General features: G+C 43.4%; 1 protein-coding gene across 4 annotated transcripts in view; it reads left to right on the top strand.

The window, feature by feature from the left end:
* The window catches only part of LOC116850789 (zinc finger protein chinmo), a 74,738-nt gene that overhangs the window by 37,898 nt on the left and 15,523 nt on the right, over window positions 1-21,317 (top strand). For all 4 annotated transcript variants that reach the window (XM_032829439.1, XM_032829436.1, XM_032829438.1 and 1 more), the window contains exons 3-6: window positions 5,929-6,149; window positions 6,634-7,085; window positions 8,229-8,476; window positions 8,564-8,845. In XM_032829439.1, coding sequence (XP_032685330.1) covers window positions 5,929-6,149; window positions 6,634-7,085; window positions 8,229-8,476; window positions 8,564-8,845 — 1,203 coding nt within the window. The remainder of the gene's footprint in view (window positions 1-5,928; window positions 6,150-6,633; window positions 7,086-8,228; window positions 8,477-8,563; window positions 8,846-21,317) is intronic.

The raw sequence follows: 21,317 nt of genomic DNA, 5'->3' as shown, positions 1-21,317 counted from the left end.
CCCTCTCTCTCTCTCTCTCTCTCTCTCTCTCTCTCTCTCTCTCTCTCTCTCTCTCTCTCTTTCTCTCTTTCTTTTTCTCTCTTTTTTCGGCAGTGTTTTCCGCTGCTGTGCAACGAACTTGGAACGTGTGCGAAGAGAACGACCTTGGTCCCACGCGGCCATTGGCCGGGACCGGGGACGCAGAGGAAGCCCGATCGCTGATTGGTCCTCGACTTTTCGTACGGGCGAACTCTGGGCTGAGCGGAGCTGAGATACCGTGCGCACACCCGCTCTCATTCGCTCGCTCACTCTGCATCGTCGACCTTGCCGGGGCATTGACCGTTGTTCCCGTGTCTTTTGGCCGCCTTGCTCCGTATCGTTAGAATTTGTCTCGGTGCTAATCAAATCGGCGGCGGCTCTTATCTTTCCGCGAGGCCTTTCGCGGTACCGCGAAGCGTGCGCTTTTTCGACTCCGCTCGGCTCCGCTCGACTTGACTTGGCGCGCCGCGCTCTACGTGCCCTCAGATCGTTTCGCGTAATTTTCCACTGTGAGTTCTTCGTGCGCTCATGAGGAGTTCTACGTGCGCGTATAGCAAGGTCACTCTGGACCCGTCCAGGTATTTGGCCCGATCGACGTTAAAAAAAATATCCGATCACGCACGAGGTAGGATTGCTTTTTTTCTGTCGCTCATTCAACGCGGTCCGCTTTCTTCTCTTTTCTCTCTCTTTCTCTCTTTCTTTTATTCTCTCTCTCTTTCTTGAGGCCACCACAAGTTGTGCAATCGGTTGGCGACAATCGAGCCGATACTCCTTCACGATGCTCCTGTAGTATTCTGCTCCTTCGCAGCGCCAGTCACGCGGCATTAAGCCGTGTGTGCTCACAGCCGAAATTATAATTTAAATCGCAATGTGGTAGTCAGGTGGAGGACGCGTATAAAACGCGCGGCGGGACGCGCATATACGGTCACGGTGCACGTTCACGAAGCTCCGAATTATTATCGCACGTAGTAGGGGGAACGATGACCGTCGTAAGAGGCTCCGCAAAACCCTAACTCCCAAAGAGCTCTACCGGCTGGCCTTGGAATATGAATAGATTGCCCGCGAAGAGTGCATTGCACTGTTGCGTAACTATACGCGCGTTTTATTTGCAAGTTTCGTGACGACAGTCGGCCCGCCGGCAATCTGGCCTCGTAGTTAAACCCTCTCGCGATCTCGTCGACACGCCAGCATTTGCAATGTATATCTTCTATATACTAATGCGTTTTATATCATTTATCAAGCCGACGTGGATATGATAACGTTGGGATAATAGGAAATCGGCGATAAAAACGTAGATCGGAACTGCCGATCTACAATTAAACCACCTATTTCTGTCAGGCCGGTCAAAATAACAGCATGAGAAAAGAATATCAATATATATGAAATTTCACGCAATGTGATCATATATGAGTGTGATCCATTAGACGCTGCAAATGCTTTGAAGTGCTTAATAAAAACATGATTGATTTATACGGCGCTTCAAAGCATTTGTGGCGTCTAATGGATTATAATGGACCATAATCATATTCTATAATTATATATTTATTGAAAAAATATTGTTAATACATTGAAAAAAATACTGTACAAATGCAATTCTAGTAAATGCTTGCATTTGTGGCAGTATATGATGTCGACGTTTAATTGAATGAAACTGTATTTTCCTTTGTCTATTCAAAGGCATTTTTTCTGTATAATAATTATATACATTTATATATATGTATATAATTTTATATTTTCTTGTCTAGGTATAGCTTCCGGAATGGAGCCGTGTCTTATATTTTCTTGTTGGAATCTTCCCTATATGTATAAAGTACAGATAGGTTGCATTATTCGTTATAGATTATTGTGATATTTGTTAAGAAATTTACCTTGTGTTAAACTAACACAAAAATTATAGATAAATAAGGACAACAAATAAATCGGGACATGTGAAGTGTGTCGTCTTGCACAATATTTTCGGCAATGTAGCATTAACAACTTCATATTCATCGCGCAAACAACCGATATTTCGAGGTTAACGACGTTAACTTTTGCGTCATTAAATAAACAAGAAAAATAAAAAAACAAAGAAGCGCATCTTTTTTTCTCCGATATATTTCGCGGCTTCAAATATATTTACACCAAGCCTTATCCTCTTACCATTTGTTACTTTGTTATTTTGTGCAGTCATTTATCGGCGATCGGCCATCTCATCGTGATAGCATTTCTGTCTTCGCGTTAAATATAGTCCTTGTACTATGAACAATATCTAAATAAATACACGCGCGAAAGCGCTCCGCGCCTTATCTCTCTACTCGCTCATTCAGCAGTAGACGTACTCGCCCGATGAGTCGATGACGGCGATTGCGAGCATGTTATAAACACGTCCTCGAGGCCTCTCTGCGCGTACGTTACGCAACGCCGCTGAAATTCCTTGCAACATATCGCGAGTGTATCTTGCATGCGCCCTGATAACGGAACAACGGCGAGCGTTCGCGCATGTTCGCCTCGGGAAGCTTCGCGAGAGTTTTGTCCGTTGCGGCGCGGCGCATTACGAAATTTATTAATAGTGCCGGGACTCCCGCCCTACCCTCTCCCTCTGCCCGGGATGAGTTTTGCATACCTCATTATTTCCACAAGTGTGCCGAAGAACTAACTGCGTGCCGTCTTGCGTTTCATGCGTTTCCGAACGCAGTCCCCCTCTCTCACTCCATTTCATACAAAAAAAAACGGGATGTCTTCCGTCGCTCTTCTCCGAGAGACTCTATCGATGGTTTTCCATAGAAATCCGTTCAATTGCTGAAAGATTAAAAAGAGACATCGCGTTGGTGTCCGTCCTCTCTTCTTACAAGAGAAGGATTAGAAGTAGAAACGCGCTTTTGAAATGCGGTTTGTCCCAAATGGTAGTCCTTTCTGTTCATCACGGATGCTGTTCATTATGCATTATGGATTTATTATGTGAAAATAATCATATTTTGAGCACAAAAACACAAAAATTTGTAAAACATAACTTTTTTGCTTCTTTCCTTAAAATCGATCTGACATTAAAATGTTTATAGTTTTTTTAATTGGTAAAAAAAGTAAGGAGGGGGAAGTGTTGGAAGCTAGAGTTTAAAATTCTTAACATGGATATAAATGACTGCCATTTGGAACAAACTGCGTTTCGACAGCGCGTTTTTACTTCTCCCCTTGTTAGATCTTAAAGCTCGATGTTTTAAATTTCGGCGAGATGCGTCACACTTCGCGGCCGATCGATTAGTTCTCTTGTTTGCGCTGTGACGGAGTATATCGCGATACCGGTGTACATGTGTGTCCGGATTCTGCTTACGATACACGCCGGCATAAGCGATGGCGCAATCCGCCGGCATAGTCGCAAAACGCCCACACACGCCACTCGGCCGTTGGCCCTTGCATATAGCACATTCGGAGCTTATATTTGGCTCGAATACCTGCGACCATGGCCACGACGATACGCACGACGCTATACTAGGCGAGTTGCGAGCCCCGGAATTATTGATCCATTGTTACGGGAAGCGGATACCCACCGATAATTGGGCTACGGGAATACGGAAAATTGCTTTCAGCCGGAACTTCATGTCTCTCTCTTTCATGACTCTCTCTTTCTTTCTCTCTCTCCTTATTTTTTCTTATCAGAGATGTATAAACAGAAAAATATATACTGCATTCGAGTGAATATTACTTGCTTCAAGTATTTTATATCCTCTTGAGTTTTCACCATAAGCATCAAATTTATTCAAAATACATTCTGAATTCTAGTAAATTTAGTATTTTAATGAAGAACACTGAATTAAAAAAAAGCTTCTAGAAACTTATGAAAATTCATTAAAAATTTGGTTTGCTTACTACTTGAAGCTGAATTTGTTCTCAACAAAAGTTTTATAATATTCTTGTAAAGAGAATAAATTCTTTTTCTTTATATATCTGATAATGAGTTTTTCTCAAATTGGTGATGAGATTTTTCAAGGCTATATTATCAAAAAAATATTCTATACTGAATAAGAAATATTCTATCTGAAAATAATCATTATTTTTAAAAGAAGGTAAACTAATTGAATAATAATTTTTCTTACCAGTAGAATGATTTTTCTGTTTGTATTATCATTATCAAGCTAATTTATACGGAATGGTATATTTCGGCGTGCACTGCAGTCGAGCTATCAAGAAATACACGCTTGGTATATTCAATATTCGTCGTACGAGACGAATTCGAAATCAGGCGCAACGGGGAGCGCACGGAAATTCAATCCCGCGTCGGACGAAAGAGCTCAAAGAGTTGGATATACTTTGTTCCGGGAGTCATTCGTAAAGACAGGTGCTTTGAACCACCTGGTCCTGGTGCCTTCTCGTCACCTTTCTCTTTTCTCTCTTCTCGCACTTGATTTCCTTATTCGGAGGGTATCACCGGCAAGCCTCCTTCCCATACCCATCTAACTGCGCGCTCGGATCTACAATCCAGCGGCTGTCTCACACGGAAACGTACACTGCGTTTTATGTTTCCTCGTCGAATTTTCGTGAAGTAACGAATCGCGAGGAGATGCTACGGCGATGCGAGTAACTCTCAATGACAAAGTATACACGTATCTGCGCAATTACTCCTATTGAAATTAAATAAACCTCAAAAAGTCTAGGCTGATCATAACGAGACAGTTTCAACTATAAATAAAGATTAACGACCGAAAAGAAGTCTTTACATCGTTTATAGTATAGAATATAAGCGACTGTACATGACGAATTATATGTTCCGATGATAAAAAGTAGTTTTGGCTCAAAAGTGCAAAACTGATCTCGTCAGCCATTTAATATTAACGACATCTTTTATGCTTTCTTTATCTCTTCTGGGATTTAGAAAGAAGATCTTGCGGGGTACTGGCTGCATGATTGCAATCTCCAGTGGTCGGTCACGTTCGCGACTTTTTCTTTTTTCCTCCATGCACAATCGTCCTTTCTTTATTTCCTTCATGCACAATCGTTCCTGAATGTTTCCCAGGCGCCCTACGTCCGGCGGTCGTCCGTGTCATATTACACGCCCGCGCACGCACTATACTTACACGCGTGAATTATGAATTACGGAAGATCGTGTCCGAAGATGACCTAGATACGCAGCGGGCTGCGAGAAAGGGCATCGACGTCAGACTCGCCAGCCTCGGTTCCTTTATGTCGTCGCGGAGAGGGAAACGTTAGGTCGGTTAAAAGAAAAAAAAGCAGAAGAAGATGAAGAAGAAGAAGGGTTCAACGGTCACCGGCTTTCTTTGCACGCCAAAATTCCCGCGCTCGTCGCCGATGACGTCCGCTTCATATCGTGAGCCGTGAGAAAGAAAAGAACGCGCGCGAATCGAAAACTCAGATTCGCCGTCGATTTCGCGAGAAGTATCGCGCCACCCCAGTCGAAATTTCAGCCCTATTTTAGACATGAACTTTCTAACATGTGTACGCAATAAAAAATATTTTGTATTAAAACTGGTACTTGTTAATATTTTCCATGAAGTTTTCAACATACTATTTATTACTAATTATTACACGTTGTTGTAATGTTGCCTACCAGTGATGGAGGTGTCTAGCGAAATTGCCTCAATACAAAAAATCCAAACAACGAAATTTCAATTGTTTTAAACATAAAATTATTTTATGCTTAAAATAATGATAAATAATATGGTGAAATTCTATATTGATATCCTTTATTCATTTTTTGAGAAAAATTCGTGGAAACTCCCTATTTCTCGGCTATATGATCCAAAACCACCCCTTAACAAATGTCGTGTTCCGGTAATAAAGAGTAATTTATTAACAAAGACTGGATTAAACTTGCCAGTTATTTCCCTGTGACGATTAACGATATGTTATCTCTTCAATTCGCAATATCTCATTGTTTGTGATTTTTAAGACGGTATTCGCCCTACTTATGTGTTTCAGGAGTTACGTTCAAAGCACACAGATTAATCCTCGCAGCATGCAGCAAGCATTTTCAAGAGCTCTTTGAAGGAATGCCGCCTTCTCCCGCGGGACTGATCGTTATTCTCGACGGGACGAGCGCCCACGATATGGAGTCCCTACTCGAATTCATGTACCGTGGAGAAGTACATGTGTCCCAGGAATCCCTTACCTCCTTCTTCAAGGCAGCTGAATGCCTACAAGTATGTGTGCGCCTGTCTTTTTCCGTAAATAATGATCTTAAATAATGTCACCGAATAATTGTACACATGGCGCGACAGAGCCGGATATTCCGACGACCCTAAAACATGCTCGGCTAAGTCCTCCGCGCCCGTTTCGGAAGCTCGGCAAGCAGTTAAATCATTTGCCAGGCTTTCCACGAAAACGCCTTTTCGTTCGCGAACCTTCAGCACTTCTACTCGACGTATTTAACTATCTGCGAAAAGTCGCACAGTTCTATTTCGCAAAATCTAATGTTCATCTGACGCAAGCAAAAGATGTCTTCATCGATGTAACCAACGACATTCACGGCGGTGAACGCGATCAATCAATATCTTTGAAATATAATTAATATTGCCGTAAGTCTTCCGTGTCATTTTACCGGTCGACATGGCGTTTTATCACCTCCCCAAAATACGTTCCTTCTTCATCTATAATTCATGCGCGCTGTTTTCCCTGTAAACCTAGGTTAAGGGTCTCTCGATCGAGCAAGAGAAGTTGGCGGTAGCGCACACGCACGCTACGGAAAACAACAATGCCTCCGCAGACGTAGGAGGTGGCAGCGGAAGCGAAAGTGGCGGAGGAGGTGGCGGCGGCGGTGGCGGAGGAGGTGGCGGAGGAGGTGGAAGTGGTGGAGGAGGAGGAGGTGGTGGTAGCGCCGGTGGTAACGTCGGGGGTAACGTCACCAGTGGCGTCGATAGTGCTATCGGCGCTGGAAGAATCGGCAATGGGGGTAGCGGACGCGGCAGCGGCGGCGTCGGTGAAGTGAGCGACTTGAGCGAGGCGGGCGAGGCCACGATGGTCAGAAACATCATGAAGAGGACCCCGACGCCGGCACCGTCGCCCGCTCCGGCGCACACCGTGCCCAATGTGTATTCTACCTCGCACTACTATGAAAACCCGCTGAAAAAGCTGAAGAGGTAAGTCTCCTTTAGCGCCGTGAGTGTCAGTTAAGATTCAAGCCTTAAGCAACTGACTAACCACAGTCAATCATTCTCCTTACGTCTCAAGAATAACCGATTGTGATTGGTCAGTTGCTTGTACGACTTAAAGCTTAAAGCGAGCTTGTAGATCGACACTGAAAGACGCGCGCGTACGATGATGTTTACGGGAAGTCGTGAGACCACGACCGCGGATGATCTTCACGCAGGAAAAGTGAAACTCGCACAAGGGGAGCTAAAATGTAGGAGCTGAGATTGATTTGCCGATTATCTTAATTAAAGATCAATTTTTGTCGATTATTACCCAACAATAGATGCAACCGTGGTAGCAAAGATGTTTCTTTGAAATAGAGGCAGCTAAAGTGTCATTGTTACTGAGCAATATATTCGTTGACAGAAACAAAAATGACGCTCAATTAAATCCGTCGCGCTATTGTCATTGTGAGGTACACTTTATTAACACATGTGTACCATAAAGTACTTGGAAATGGCTGCCACTTTCTTACCTACTCGTGCTATTTTGCGCTTATAATAAATTATTACCTCGCAGTGAACGTATTTGATCTGCAATAGTCAGAACTTTAGTAATGACAACGAATTAACCAGCTAAATTCGGCTCGACCATCAAGATTTAGCTGATAGTGCCAAGCTATTTTTTCGCGTGTTCTTACCTTCTAATGGCGATGACGTACGCGACGATCCGCGAACGAACGGAGCGATAAATTATACACGCCATGGAGAAACGACCGAAGTTTCTGCGAAGCGAGCCGCGCGTCCGGTTTCGAACTTCGGTTCGCCGGCAGATTTTATTGAGATTTAAGATATGCGCGCTATATACGTGAAATTAGCGTTTCACCGTCGTCGAAGGACACCGGTATCGAAGGGCATGACTGTATAATAAGGTGACGATTGCGCGAAACTACATGATCCCTTGACTTACTTTCGCCACGACAAGTGTCTCGGGTCGCTTTCGCTCGCTCTTGGGTCGTTCGGTTCCTCCGGCAGTTTCTTGTCCCCTCCTTAACGCCACTAGCCGCTGTTTACCAAATACTCGCAGAGGCATTACGTTCTCGCTGATTACAGCCACGTCAGATTCTGTGAGCCGCGATCGCATATTTTTAGATCGCCGAACAACGTCGATATGCTGGGAAGAGCGAGCGTGTTACGCGACGGCGCCGACTTCCGGCCCAAATCCGCTCCGGACACGCTCTTGCTGGAGAACCACTTCTACACACCGTATCCCTTTTCCTCCGAGGCGCCCGCGCATCCACACACCGCGCCCCACACGCCCACGGAATTGGAACAAGAGCTTGAACGAGCGCAATTCGAGGAACGCAACAACTGTGATCACAGAGAGAGCGTTGCCGAAGGTGAGACCCGTTTCGCGGACTCTTCGCCGAGAAACACTGCCACCGAGGGCGCGAACGTTAAACGGGAATATTCGCTTTCTGTCATAGATCTCCGGATAAAGCAAGAGCCGGTGGCGATGAGCGATCAAGAGAGGGCGGACAATTTAGCGAAGAGATTATCCGGTGAGGCTTACACCGGACGGGGAGGATACAGCAGCTCGTACAGCCAGAACTCAGACCAACTGTCGCAAGGAAGTCCGCAGCTGGGTGCGGCGGTGGTTACGATGCCTCCGACTCATCCACCGACTCCCGATCTTAGTCCCGCGCCCACCACTACCGCTGTCTGGAACACGAGGCTCAACAGGGCTGGCACTGTCTCCACTCCCGAAGGTGAGTGGATCCGTTGTATTTGCGTCGCGTGTAGAACAATCGCGGACAAACGATCATGGGATCAATTTAGTAGAAAATCGAACGACTCTCAGGCCTCAATAGTTGTCACTTGAAACTTGTCGCACGTGGAACACTTAGATTTGAGTTTAGGCTGGCATTAATAGTCATTACTTGAAACTTATCTCAAGTGAGATATTCAGATTTGAATTTAGAATTAGACTTGAGCTTTCCATTTGTATCATATAATATGAGACATTAGTTTTACAATCGCGCGATTTCACTGGAAAACTCACATTTACCTCTAAATTCAAATCTGAATATTTCATTCGAGACAAGTTTCAAGTGACAACTATTAATATGGATCTAAGATTGTTTCTTCTAAGCAAGCAATTATCAGTGATCTCGTGCGAACGCGATTCGCATGGATTAGTCGTGATGCGTGCCGAGCAGATAGTATTAGATCGCAAACATTCGCGGGTGAGAGATAACGACGCAGCTGGACCTATTGACACGTGAAATCGAGAATGATGTAGCGAGTGAGTGAATAAGCGCGCGCGCGCTCGCGAACATTGCAGGTTTGTTGAACTCCCTCGCGCGCAAACGCGCTCTTTCGCTCACGCGTACCACGTGTATTTTGATTCACCGCCAAAATATACAACGCTGGCATGAATGATGAATTTTTTTCGTGTGCGCGCGCGCTACGATCGCGTTTGAAAAATTACGCTTGAAACGTCGGGGGCCATTAGGCCGTCCGAGTAATATGATTCGGGCATTGCTCAACGCTGCGCTCTCTATCTCGGTGAGCGTGAGGCGCTCCCAAATCTGATACGTTCTATCGTGCCTCGATGCGTCGGAGAAGGGAAAACCCTCCAGCTCCGGCGTTACAAAATGCACGGCCGTTGCATCACCGGCTGCACGTGGGTCTACCGTGGATGTTGCAACTGCCACGTTCCTATCTCTGCACCTACCTCCCGCCGCTCCTCGTCGCAGCGAGCCTCATCGGCCACGCGGCGCGATAAAACGGTGCATAAAAAGTAGAGAGAAGCTCCCTGCGCGCCGAGACGATGGCACGCTTGATGGCCCCGCGGTACCATCATCCCACATTCTTTCAACTATGAATCTATTAAAAGATTTGGAGTGTGAAGGCTTTTCTCGTCAATACAAGGTTTCTCTGTCTCTTTTGCGCTGTCTCTCTCTCTCACACACACACACACACACACAGGTTCCGTCAATTTCTGAATTTCCAAAAGAGAACAGCCGATTCCGAGCTCTGATCAAAGAACAGCTCATCGCTGAAAGATAACGCGCGCGACGCGGTTTCGGGACACCCCGTAGGTCTTTTTTCGTCCACGTCAGTCCGTGGATGTCCGTCCGCTTCGGCGACGCTCTAACGTGCAGAAAGAGAGAACGACGACGCCGTGGACGGACGGGATTTAGCCGGGGCTCTCGTCGTCCGAGCCGGCGGTATGGTACAGGCCACCACATGCCTTACGACTTGCCTTCACGGTGTGAACAAAGTGTACAAAGAGGATGCAGGCGACGGTGCAGCCACTGGGAACATCTTTTGCTCCGGCGAGCAAATCACCGAGCGTAACGCTACGACGACGTGCCACGTGAAACGGTCCCCCGGCCCCTCGGCGCCGGCGTCGCGACGAGGCAGCCGTGTTGTACCGCGGATGACGCTCCCGAGCATTTTTAATCGCCGCTCGCCCGCCGCAAAGAAAGTACCGAAGCGGCAACTAATGCAACGGTTATTGACATTAGGCCGCAGAGGAGAAAGGGCAAAGTAACGAGAAAGACGGGGGTGGCGGAGCGGGGCCGCAGGGAGCGAGGCGGGACCGTGCACGCTAAACGTGCCCAGGGAAGAGTGAAAGAAGTCGCTGATAGACGGAGGAGCTATTTATTAATGTGCTAAAGTTCGGAGCATCCATGCGATCGCTTCGAAGGGGGCCTCCTTTGCACTCTGCGCCGTCACATTCCTGTGATCTTCAAAGATACTAAAACTACGGAAGTCTTTCTTGGCGAGTTGACGCTAAGAGAGAAAGAGAGAGCAAAAGAGAAAGAAAAGAAGTTGAAGTAAAAGTACCAATGTCTACGGACACTAATAGCACTAATGGTACTTAATTTTAGATATTCTTATTGTTTTGGTCTTTAAATATAATTTTAAACTTCAAATATATTACACTAAAATTTAAACTTTAAATATAGAACACATACACAGAGAGAACGATTTGGTTGAATCAAATAAACGCTTCTTTGGAATAGTCCAAACGAATTTTTCGATTGATCAAACAAAATTTTGTTTGAAGCAACAAAAATATTTATTTGCGACTTAGTTCCAAAGAAATATTTTTGTTGTGTCAACCAAATAATTTGTTTGGACTATTCCAAAGAAACATTTGTTTGAATCAATAAATCGTCCTCTCTGTGTATGATATACTCTGTGTATTGAATATACAAGATATTAGTCCTTAACCAAGCGCCAAATATTGAAATGGTAGATGGTAGAAGTTAAATTGAGACAAAAAGTTTTTTTTAGTAAAAACAATAATTAACGAGTTAATTAATTAATTGTGATGTTTAATGCGTCTTTAATTTTGATGTTTAATAACTGACGTTAGGATAACTAACTGATAGTTAGTTATCGCAAAAAAATATGAACCTTCACTTTTTAGACTAACTTCGTTATTCTGATTAGTGACCTCCTAATCATCACAATAAAGCTAGTCTAAAGAAGAATTAAAATCTTGGTAAAGAAACAGAAAGGCGAAAGTCAATCAGAACTTGCGCTGGTGGTCAGGTAGTAGTCGATGATTTCTGCTTTTCCACTAGCGCGAGTCGACTTGACCTTTTCGTTCTCTGCTTTTCTGTCAAGATGTGAATTCTCCCTAAGAGACAGGGATTCGCATTTTCTCGGCGTGCGATACTACGTACAGTTTAAATATTCGTATTTGAAAACCAGAACAATAAGAATGTCCGGAATTAGGTGCCAGTATTGTCAGTGTTTGCCATTGATCCTTTTACCTTAGATTATTCCTGTAGCACACGTCTCGGGAGGCGAGCTGCTCGTAACGGGACGTACGATGCGGAAACGAGGATTTTTATTACTGCTCTTAGATCTCTCTTTCTGGGAGGCTGCCGGACAAAGGCACCGGTGAAGACACGAGGAAACCTCCGCAGAAGAGAAGTAGAATGAACGCCGTTCGTGATTCTCTATTGCGCGTGTAGGTAGGTGCGACCGTGGCAAGTGTAACTGACTCTTTGAATCGTCAAACGGGGCAAGAATGCGGCGAGAGAACCGCGCGTTCACGGTGAGAAAAAGGATATCGTAACGCCGCCACAGCGGCGAGCTATTCTATATCGGAGTACAGTTATGCTCACCACGAGCGGCAACGCGTCGTTAAGCGTTACTTTTTGTTAGAGCCCTGTCGTTAGAAACCGCGCCGCTTTAGCGTCCCCGGCATCTCGCTGCGTGGAATTTATGCGTCGCCGTCGTGGCGATTGCGCAAGCTATTTGGCGAGAGGAGACTCGTGAACGAGAACGTGGCTTCTCGCGTCTTCATAGATTTAAATTTTATGGAAGTCTCTGACCCGCGACTCCGTATTAGAGACACCTTTTATTACTGCTTGCAGAGCGATATCTTTAACCTCCTTTTTTTTGTCGCGCTGCTGTAACTACTGCTGTATTAAGAACGTACATACAAATGAATTAATGGTCGGACATAAAAATATAAGTATCGGGATATAAGTATCGAGAATAAGAATCTTAAATGTCGTCTTTCAAAATAATACGTTGCTTATTTGGCGGGAAGAAAAAATAGATATGCGTGGAAAGGATCGTCATGTTAGTTTTATTAGTCGTTTGATCTTGCCGCTTATTGCATTCGTCATTGGGAAGGGATAACGTCCAACAGCCAGCATTCTGTCTGTTTTCAGCACTTTTGCACGGATATCATCAAACATTAAGGTGTATAGAGATTTAAAACAAGATTAATAAATAATAGTTAACAAATAATTAAAAAATAATTAACCTGACACACTGTGGTGTATTTTCGGCCCTATTCGGTTTTTAATTTGGAATTATTCGCAAACTAGTAGAGTGAGGACCTTCAAAGAATTGCTGCATCTTTACAATTGAATTTGGAACCTTAAAAATATTCAAAAGTTTGCAGGCAGATATTTATGTATGTGTGATTATGTTTCTCGCCAAATATGATAAAAACAAAGCAATATACATTTATATGAGGTTTATATATAAGAAATACGAAGAAAAATAACGTGGTTGTGTTAGTGACGATCGTCTCTACATTACTAATATTTGAAGAGTTCGTCATTTGGTATCTCCTTAAGTTTGTGCCCAAAACATGTGTGCCACATGAGGATACGTTAATAAATCGTCACATACATTAACATCTGATAAAATTTGAATAAGAGAGTTCGAAAACTGCACATTTCCTCCAGAAAGTCATCACGTCGAAATCAAAATCACGGGAAAGCACTTTGAAAGTGTCCCCGGCCGCGACCATGCGCGCTTAGTTTTTCATCTTCCGCGTCTTTGATCTTTAACAGTCCACGGTACTTTCTCTTAAATTCCAGAATACCGTTTCACGGTTCTCTTGACTTTCTCTTACGAATGGAATGCCCATGCATTTACGACCTGCTTCCAGTGGATATTGTCCTACGAAAGGATCAAGGCGCGAAACTCACGTGCTTTTACACTCGCGGGAGAAATTCCTTTATCCCTTCACCGAGATATTATGTTTACGCGATACAAAATATACGTCGCGACGAAGATACGAGGTTGACGTTGAAAATAAAACTCCCAAAGCACGCGCGATGCAAGCACATTTCATTCTCGGTGTAAAACGAGTTCAATACGAATTCACATTCTGTGCCGCGACGATCGCGGTCAACAACCTCATCCTATAACCCCAAAATCACAATGACAAATTACATTATAGTGTCGCTGTGAATTGTCATTTGTGCATTTTCGCATGTTAATTGAGTTTCGTCTACAGTACGCGGAGCTTGACTCTTTGAGCGAAACAAATTATTTTTATTACTTACTTCAACTTACGCCAAACTTATTTCGTGTATCATAAACGAGTTTTTGTCGTGAGAGCCAGACGATCAGCAGCGTTCGTGGTTGTGGTCGAGACCGCTCGCGCGAACGGAATGGAAAAAGTGGAGGAGTAGCCGGGGACACATTGAATGATACGCGGAAAGTAAAAGCATTTTTTCTTTCTTTGTCGGGGTAATATGTCTCGTCCCAGACCCGTTCCGAAGGCGGAGAATGCTTAATGTTGCTTAATCCGCTCTGTCGCCAGTTGCGTGCACCTCGCGACGGAGAGACGACACGCAAGAACTGCAGGAGCCGCGGTGTCCCTCGCTCGTTTACTCGTCGCGCTGAATTATGGACAAAGTTCTATGCGAGAGAGAAAAAGAGAAAGAGAGAGAAGAGAGAAAAAAAAGAAAGAGACAAGGCAAGCAAGAGGACGGTGCAGTTGCAGCGGGCACGTGCGCGTTCACACACAGGTGCACTTGTCGACGACCGGCGCCTCGTCGCTTGGCTGTTTCTCTATTTGTTCCCTCTCTCTTTCCCCCTTCCTCCCTCTCTTTCTCTTTCTTTCTCTCTCCTTCCACTCTGTTCGCAGACTCCAACCCTTCTGCAATTTTGCGCGCGTGCCTTGTAAAAGTTTCAGCAAGGCGTGCGACGACAAACGTGAACTTTGATGACTACTGAGAAAGAGAGGAAGAGAGAGAGAGAGAGAGAGAGAGAGAGAGAGAGAGAGAGAGAGAGAGAACGCAGCACGCGGCGACTCGCTTAAACATTAATCTGTCATTTCCGAGTATTAAGAACGCAGCACGCGCCGTCACGGCGACATATCTGCGACATACCTGCGACGACATTCGACTTATGACAGTCTCATGACGCAGAGAAAGGTTGAAAATATTGTCAACGATCACGGTGCAAGGACGCGGGATTATAGAAATCGCCATCGCGTGTGTGAGAGGTTCTTAAATATAATTCTTAGATGTCATATCGATACTTTTTTATCGAGAAGATATGCTCTTCACGGTGAACATCACAGGAGACATCATAGGTACTGCAAATCGTATAAAGCGAAACGACATGTCTACAGACTTTCTTTCAGTACTCTTTAAATTGCTTCGAGTGAAATTATACTGAAAAAATAGAGTAACAACTGGGTCACTCGAAGTTGAGTAGTGATTTTTCATTCATATGGAATCAACTACTTCTTCACTATTATAATTTTGTTGGAAATCAATATTTTCTGATTTCTTTCCCAAAAATACCAACATTTCCTTCCCAAAGATATAGAAAAGCCTCAGTTATAAAATAATAACGCAATAAAATCAAAATCTGCAAACAGATTACGCTATTCTGAAATTTTCGCGAACTCTAAAAATTAAGGAGCAAGTATTCGTTTGGGTCTCATAGATCTACTATTATATATAGAGAAATTAATCGAAAAAATATTTATAAATTTATATATATACAAATTCTCAATTTCACACGTGCGAATTCTCAATTCTGAAATTGCGTTCAATAATCTTTTTCTCTCGATGAAATTCGCAGTTACACGCGCGACGCTCTTCCCACTTTGCAAGTATAATGCACGCGAGTTTCCACGGCATGCCATTTAAAAAGGAGCCGTTTATTCCGCTGGCACCTTCTTAGAAGCGATTAGACGTAATTCAACCTTGCCGCGGCATTATACTGTCACGAGAGAGACTCGACCTTCCACCGTCGAAATTCGTTGCACAAGAGGAACGCGAGACCTTCGTCCGTTACGTTCTTCGCGTCATCGTCGTCGTCGTCGTTGTCGTCGCATTGCAAAGTTGAAAGTCGTGCAACCACGCGCACACGAGAGATTTCCTTCCTACGCATATCCGCGTGGACTAAACGTCGATTGCTTTGTATCGGAGATAATGGAGCCTGTGCGAAATTAAACCGTTCTATTTTCGTGCTCAATCGCGTCGACAGGCGAATTACTACGCGCGCTTCATCAGCAGCCTACACGGGGAGTAAAGCTGGAAAGGCGCGATTTCTCATATCTTCTGACATGCATACTGACCGGCAGTTCAATTCACTGCGTAAATCTTCCAATACATCGATTGGATTCATAGCGATTCATGTAGTAAATTGAACTACCGGTCGGCATTTACGTAAGAAGGCATGAAATCATGTGTCGTGTGATTCTAGCTTAATTGGCTGTAGTTATGTAAGAACGATCCAACCCATGGAGTACGTTTCGACAAAAATGAAGATAAAAATTTGATACATGATTCAAAAAATATGGACAACACTGAGGTCCTTCGTAATTATTCAAGAAGTCAAATATGATCAATATTTTCCTCTTTAAGGATTCATTGACAAGTATAAACCTGGGTAAAGAAAATGTAACTAATAAAAAATGGCACAACCAGTAGAAAAAAACTGTTTTTCAATTAATTTTAGACGCCCAAAAGACTAGGGTCTTTTCTGTTTTATGTGGAGAGACGTGAGGACTACCAATTGGTAAAAAAAAATTCAAAACTCGTCCTTACATAGCTATGACCAATTCTAATTGATCCGTTCTTTCGACTCGATCGTTTCTTTTTTATTTAACGCGAGCCGAAATCGAATCGATCAAGCGGCACTCTGTGCGTGACGTTGCCGATAAAAGAAGCCACTTTCAAGACGTGAGAAAATAGTAGGTTCCCTTCGAAGACAAGGCAAAGGTCCCTAGTGAGTTATGGGCTTAGGCTGTTTGGATGGTCTCTCAGAGAGACAGAGAGAATGCGAAAGGCTAGATCTTTCCTATGTGTGTCATGGCCAGGCGGTGCCGGGGTTTTATAGAAGGAGAGTTAGAAGAGCGTGATTTCGACCGTTCTCTCTTCTCGTCAAGCTGCAAATTGTCTTCGTGGAAGAAGAAAACCGTCCCGCTTGACTTCTCCAGATCGTCGCTCCAAAGACGTTCTCCCTCCAAAGACGCGGCAACGTCGAACAACGCGCTGTATTAAGGTGCCAGACGTCCTGTTTTTCCCGGGACAGTCCCGGTTCTCCACTCTTTGTTCCGAATTTTTTCGACTGCTATTCGGGACGCCGACTTGTCCCGAATTCGACCAAATTGTTCCGACTTGTCCCGGTCCAGAAAATTTTTAAGATGCTTCTGATAAGAGAGGAAAGATCTCGAGAAAATTCACAGATCTAGTAAATGCAATAATCTTGCTGCTTCTTCTTCATTTCAAGCAAGGATAACAAAAGTTTCATCTTATCAATGTTTTCTATTTTTACTACATACAGTAGACCCCTTCATTGTTGTTAAACTATTGTTCTTATGTCTATAAATAAAATATTGTTTTAAATGTATATTGTGCATACATTTATTTATATTATATGTACAATTATTTGTACACGTACAAGTAATTTCTAATGATTTTTTTATCCTCTGCTTCACACATTTATGAAATGTCCCGGATCTGGTCGTCTTAACTGTACACAGCACCACAATACGCAGCGAGGCGCGAAAGTGCAAATCAGAGATTCAACATACCCCCGCGATGATCCACGAGCACGCCGAGAATTTGCACGGCAAACTACGTGCGCGAGAACGTGCCGCCGCCACATTTCTCATAGAGAAATATTTTTTTCTACGCGCGTGCACGCTTATAATTGACACTCCGGCGAGTATCCGGCGCGCTGTTTGACAGGAGAACGGACGGCATGATAAACATCCCCGCGGCTCGTATTGATCGGTCGAGGGGCGCTAGTACATGCGGCAGAATCGCAGTAACCTGAATTAGAGGCCGGCTCGGCCTAAAATTGTTCGATTACTCCGGTAGATTGCACGAAATTATTATCTGCCCTTCGCGAGCACTTATTCGACAAATAAGCCGTATCGCGCTGCCGTTCTCGCGACAATAACGTCGCGTACACTATCACCATAGTTATCGAGGACGGCACAATTTTTGTGTATCGATTGGTAATCATCTCCTTGATTCGCCTGCCTGATTACGATCAAAGAACGCAATGCGAACTGAAAATTCTATAATTTTCCGGCCAATGTAGTTCGACCGCACGTGTAATCGTTTGCATAAAGCTCACGACATTTATTTGGAACAGGTTTATGCATGAGAGAAATATTGTAGCAGAAATTACGTTAAAATTGTATTTCTTTTCGCAATGTTATTTGTAAGACTGGATTGCACTAAAATTGTGGTACAAATTACTGTAGAAATAGCAAGTAGTAGTATAGTAATAGTGCAGTCGTGTAGTAATAGTATGCCATCCTCGATAACTATGCCATACAGTACAAATGTCCAAAATACATCCCATAGACGTCCCAGAGATATCACATATATGTGGGACTATTATTATAATATTTACTACTATAATATTTAATTAATCTAATATAATATTATTAGTATTATTAATTTTGATTATTGATCTGCTCATTATTTTAGTCAAACAAAATTTTAATCAATTAATGCCCAACACTGGTGTTTATAAACACAAGCTATATGCAGATGATTATACATAGAGCGTATGACTCGCGTAACGCAAAACACCGACCTCTCTGACTCATCCAGCGCGATATTGTTAAAAAAAAAAATGTATACATATGGCCAATAAAAAATGCGTCATCTGAACGGCCATTTCGGCTAATCAGGAAATCAAAGCGGGTTATGCCACGCGAAAACGAGTCGCTTATCTTCGATGTCGTAACGATTGCAACGATTGCACGTACGCGCTCAGTAGGTCGACGCGTAGAAAAGAGCACGGAGGAAGAGGAGAAGGAGGAGGAGGAGGATAAGGAGGGCAGGGGGTGAGCGAGATACGATCATCTGGTTGGCTCGTGATAACGCCCAATCTTGATGTCTGTCGCCCACACACGCATGGCGTACCAGCGCTTCGTGTTTTCGTGGGCCAAACGAGCATGAAACTCGTCGACTGCACGTATTGTTTCGTCACGCGCGCACCAATACACGCGTACGCGCATGCACGCACACATATATGGCGCGTTGTTAACCGTTAGACCACCGGATACGATAGAGAGAAAGAAAGAGAGAGAGAAGGGAAGAAAAGCGAATGGAGATAGAGAGAGATAAATGGAGAAAAAAGAAGAAGAGAAAGAGGAGAAGAGCGAGAGCGAGCGAGAGAGAAAAAGAAAGAAAGAAAGAGAGAGAGAGAGAGAGAGAGAGAGAGAGAGAGAGAGAGAGAGAGAGAGAGAGACAGAGAGTTCGCGGGTTATACAATGCCGAATTCGGGTCACGAAATAATTCATGATAAGGCCATTGGAGCACCCGCTCGTACGAGCGAGCTGATAAATGAAGCATGGAACCATGGAACGCAATCGAAAAACAAAAAGAAACGCTTTTTTTCGTTTTCTCGTGAGACTCAGGTTTTCACGAAGTGGCGGCACAATGTAACCGCGACTGGTGTACGCGCACAAGCATATGGATATGTATTATTGAGCGGAATAATGACCATCCTCGTAGAGTACTATGGACGCGGAATCGTTGATAAACGACGCGCCATGGGTGACGATTATTTATGTACGCGATAGATTCGTCGTCTGTATAGCCGACGATGCGCGCTTTAGTTCAGCTGAGTGAACACGAAAAATAATTGGACAGCAATAGCAATCGATGCACACAGGAGAATGCTACACTCAAGTTAATGTTACTTGTTTCAAATATTTCATAAGTTTATTTTAAACTTATGCGCGAATCTATCTATGAACTTATCATAAGCATCGAATTTCTTTAAAACACATTCTGAGTCCTAGCAAATTTGGCATTTTAATCAAGAATATTAAATTGAAACGAAAAGTGGAAGTTACTAACAAGTAAACCTACCCAAAAGTTACACTCCGATTTCTTTCTAATTTGGCACAATTGTAGAAGTACAAAAATATTTACATTATATTTTTTTATTTTGGCCCACTTTGAGTTTTACGGGCTGTTTATAGCTTTTTAATGTTCTTATTCCTATCATCAAGTGCAACAAAAATGCATAAAAAATAAAATTTAATACAAGATATAGGCGTTTTTGGTTTGCTGATTATGAATATGAAGTCAACTGTATAAAATTATTTGTATAAATGTTTAAACAAAACATGTAAAAAGTTGAAAAAATTATTTATACAAATAATTTCTCGGTTTGGCTGAGATTCGAACCATTTTTGACTAATTTAGCACAGATTTGTAATATTTCGGTTGGAATCTCGGCTAAAGAAATTTAGAATGGTTTGTGTCTAAGCTATACTAATTTTGTTAAAATTTTAATAAAAATTGCTGAATTTCTCTTGGTTTGGCCGACATTCGAACTATTTTTAACTAATTTAGCAGAAATTTTAAATATTTTAGTTGGAAATATTTTTTGAACTTCTACATTTGTGTCAACTTAGAAAGAAATCAGAGTGTACCTTTTGAGTAGGTTTACTTGTAAGAGTCGGAGCAACCTTTTCTTCAAGTTCTATAATATTCTTATAAAAAGAAATGAAAGAAATAAAAATAAATTTAATAAATTTTGCTCTTGAATGATAATAAGCTTTTCTCAAATTTCCGATGGGTTTTAAAATTAATATGAAGAAATTATTCGGGTTGAAGATAACATGTGTTTAATAGGGAACTGAGAAATTGTTTTTCTTAGAAGTGGAATGATATTTTCTATGTGTGACGAGTTTTTCTAGGTGGTTAGATTTGCAAAATATTAGCGCCGCTGACGCGACTCTTCGCGATAATTGAAAAACGGGCCTTGGGACGTCAACAAGACCATTTCGTTTGCCGGTTATCGAGCAACAGCCGTGAGAAAAGCGCATTTCACATCAAGGGATGTGTTTAATTAAGGCAGGAAACTTATTTGTGCTCCAATTTGGCGCCTTTGAAGAGAGCGCGCGCTGCGAAGGAACGGTTTACTCATCTGCATGAATGTTTCACGCTGATAATTTGCCTGCACGTATACGCACTCTCGCGCTTAACGATCCGCTGACTGGTGTGTGCTGCGCGTGTAATTAACGGAACCAAGAGGATTTACTTTGAACGGAACTTCAGAAATTACTTGATCACTCATCGCGCGATATAAACGGACTAATGACAGTCATTTTTCAAGGGAAACATGCATAAGAAAGAATAAACATCACTGTTAATCACAATAATGAGAGATAATCATAACTATCTCATTTTTTTTTCCATTTGCCGTAATGACGCCCCTGAACGCTCCTCACGAGTTGCTCGGCGCGAAGCTCAGTCGCTAAACCCGAACGCAAAGGGCGTTTTCAGTCGATATCCTGGTGGCCGTAAATTTTTCATTCATTTTCATCGGCCCCGAGCAGCCCCTCGGGGCCGAATTTTTTTATCCCGCGAGCGCGACGCATTTTTTCGGCGCCTCTTCCTTCGACGCGGGGACAAAATAGTCGGACCGACCGCAGTCCTCCGATCTCCTCTCCTCCCCCCCCCCCCC

The sequence above is a fragment of the Odontomachus brunneus genome, unplaced genomic scaffold (genome assembly GCF_010583005.1).
Source record: "Odontomachus brunneus isolate Ranch 3 - 2012 unplaced genomic scaffold, Obru_v1 Obru_scaffold_156, whole genome shotgun sequence".
NCBI classification, from domain to species: domain Eukaryota; kingdom Metazoa; phylum Arthropoda; class Insecta; order Hymenoptera; family Formicidae; genus Odontomachus; species Odontomachus brunneus.
This window is presented reverse-complemented; position numbering and strand designations above follow the sequence as displayed.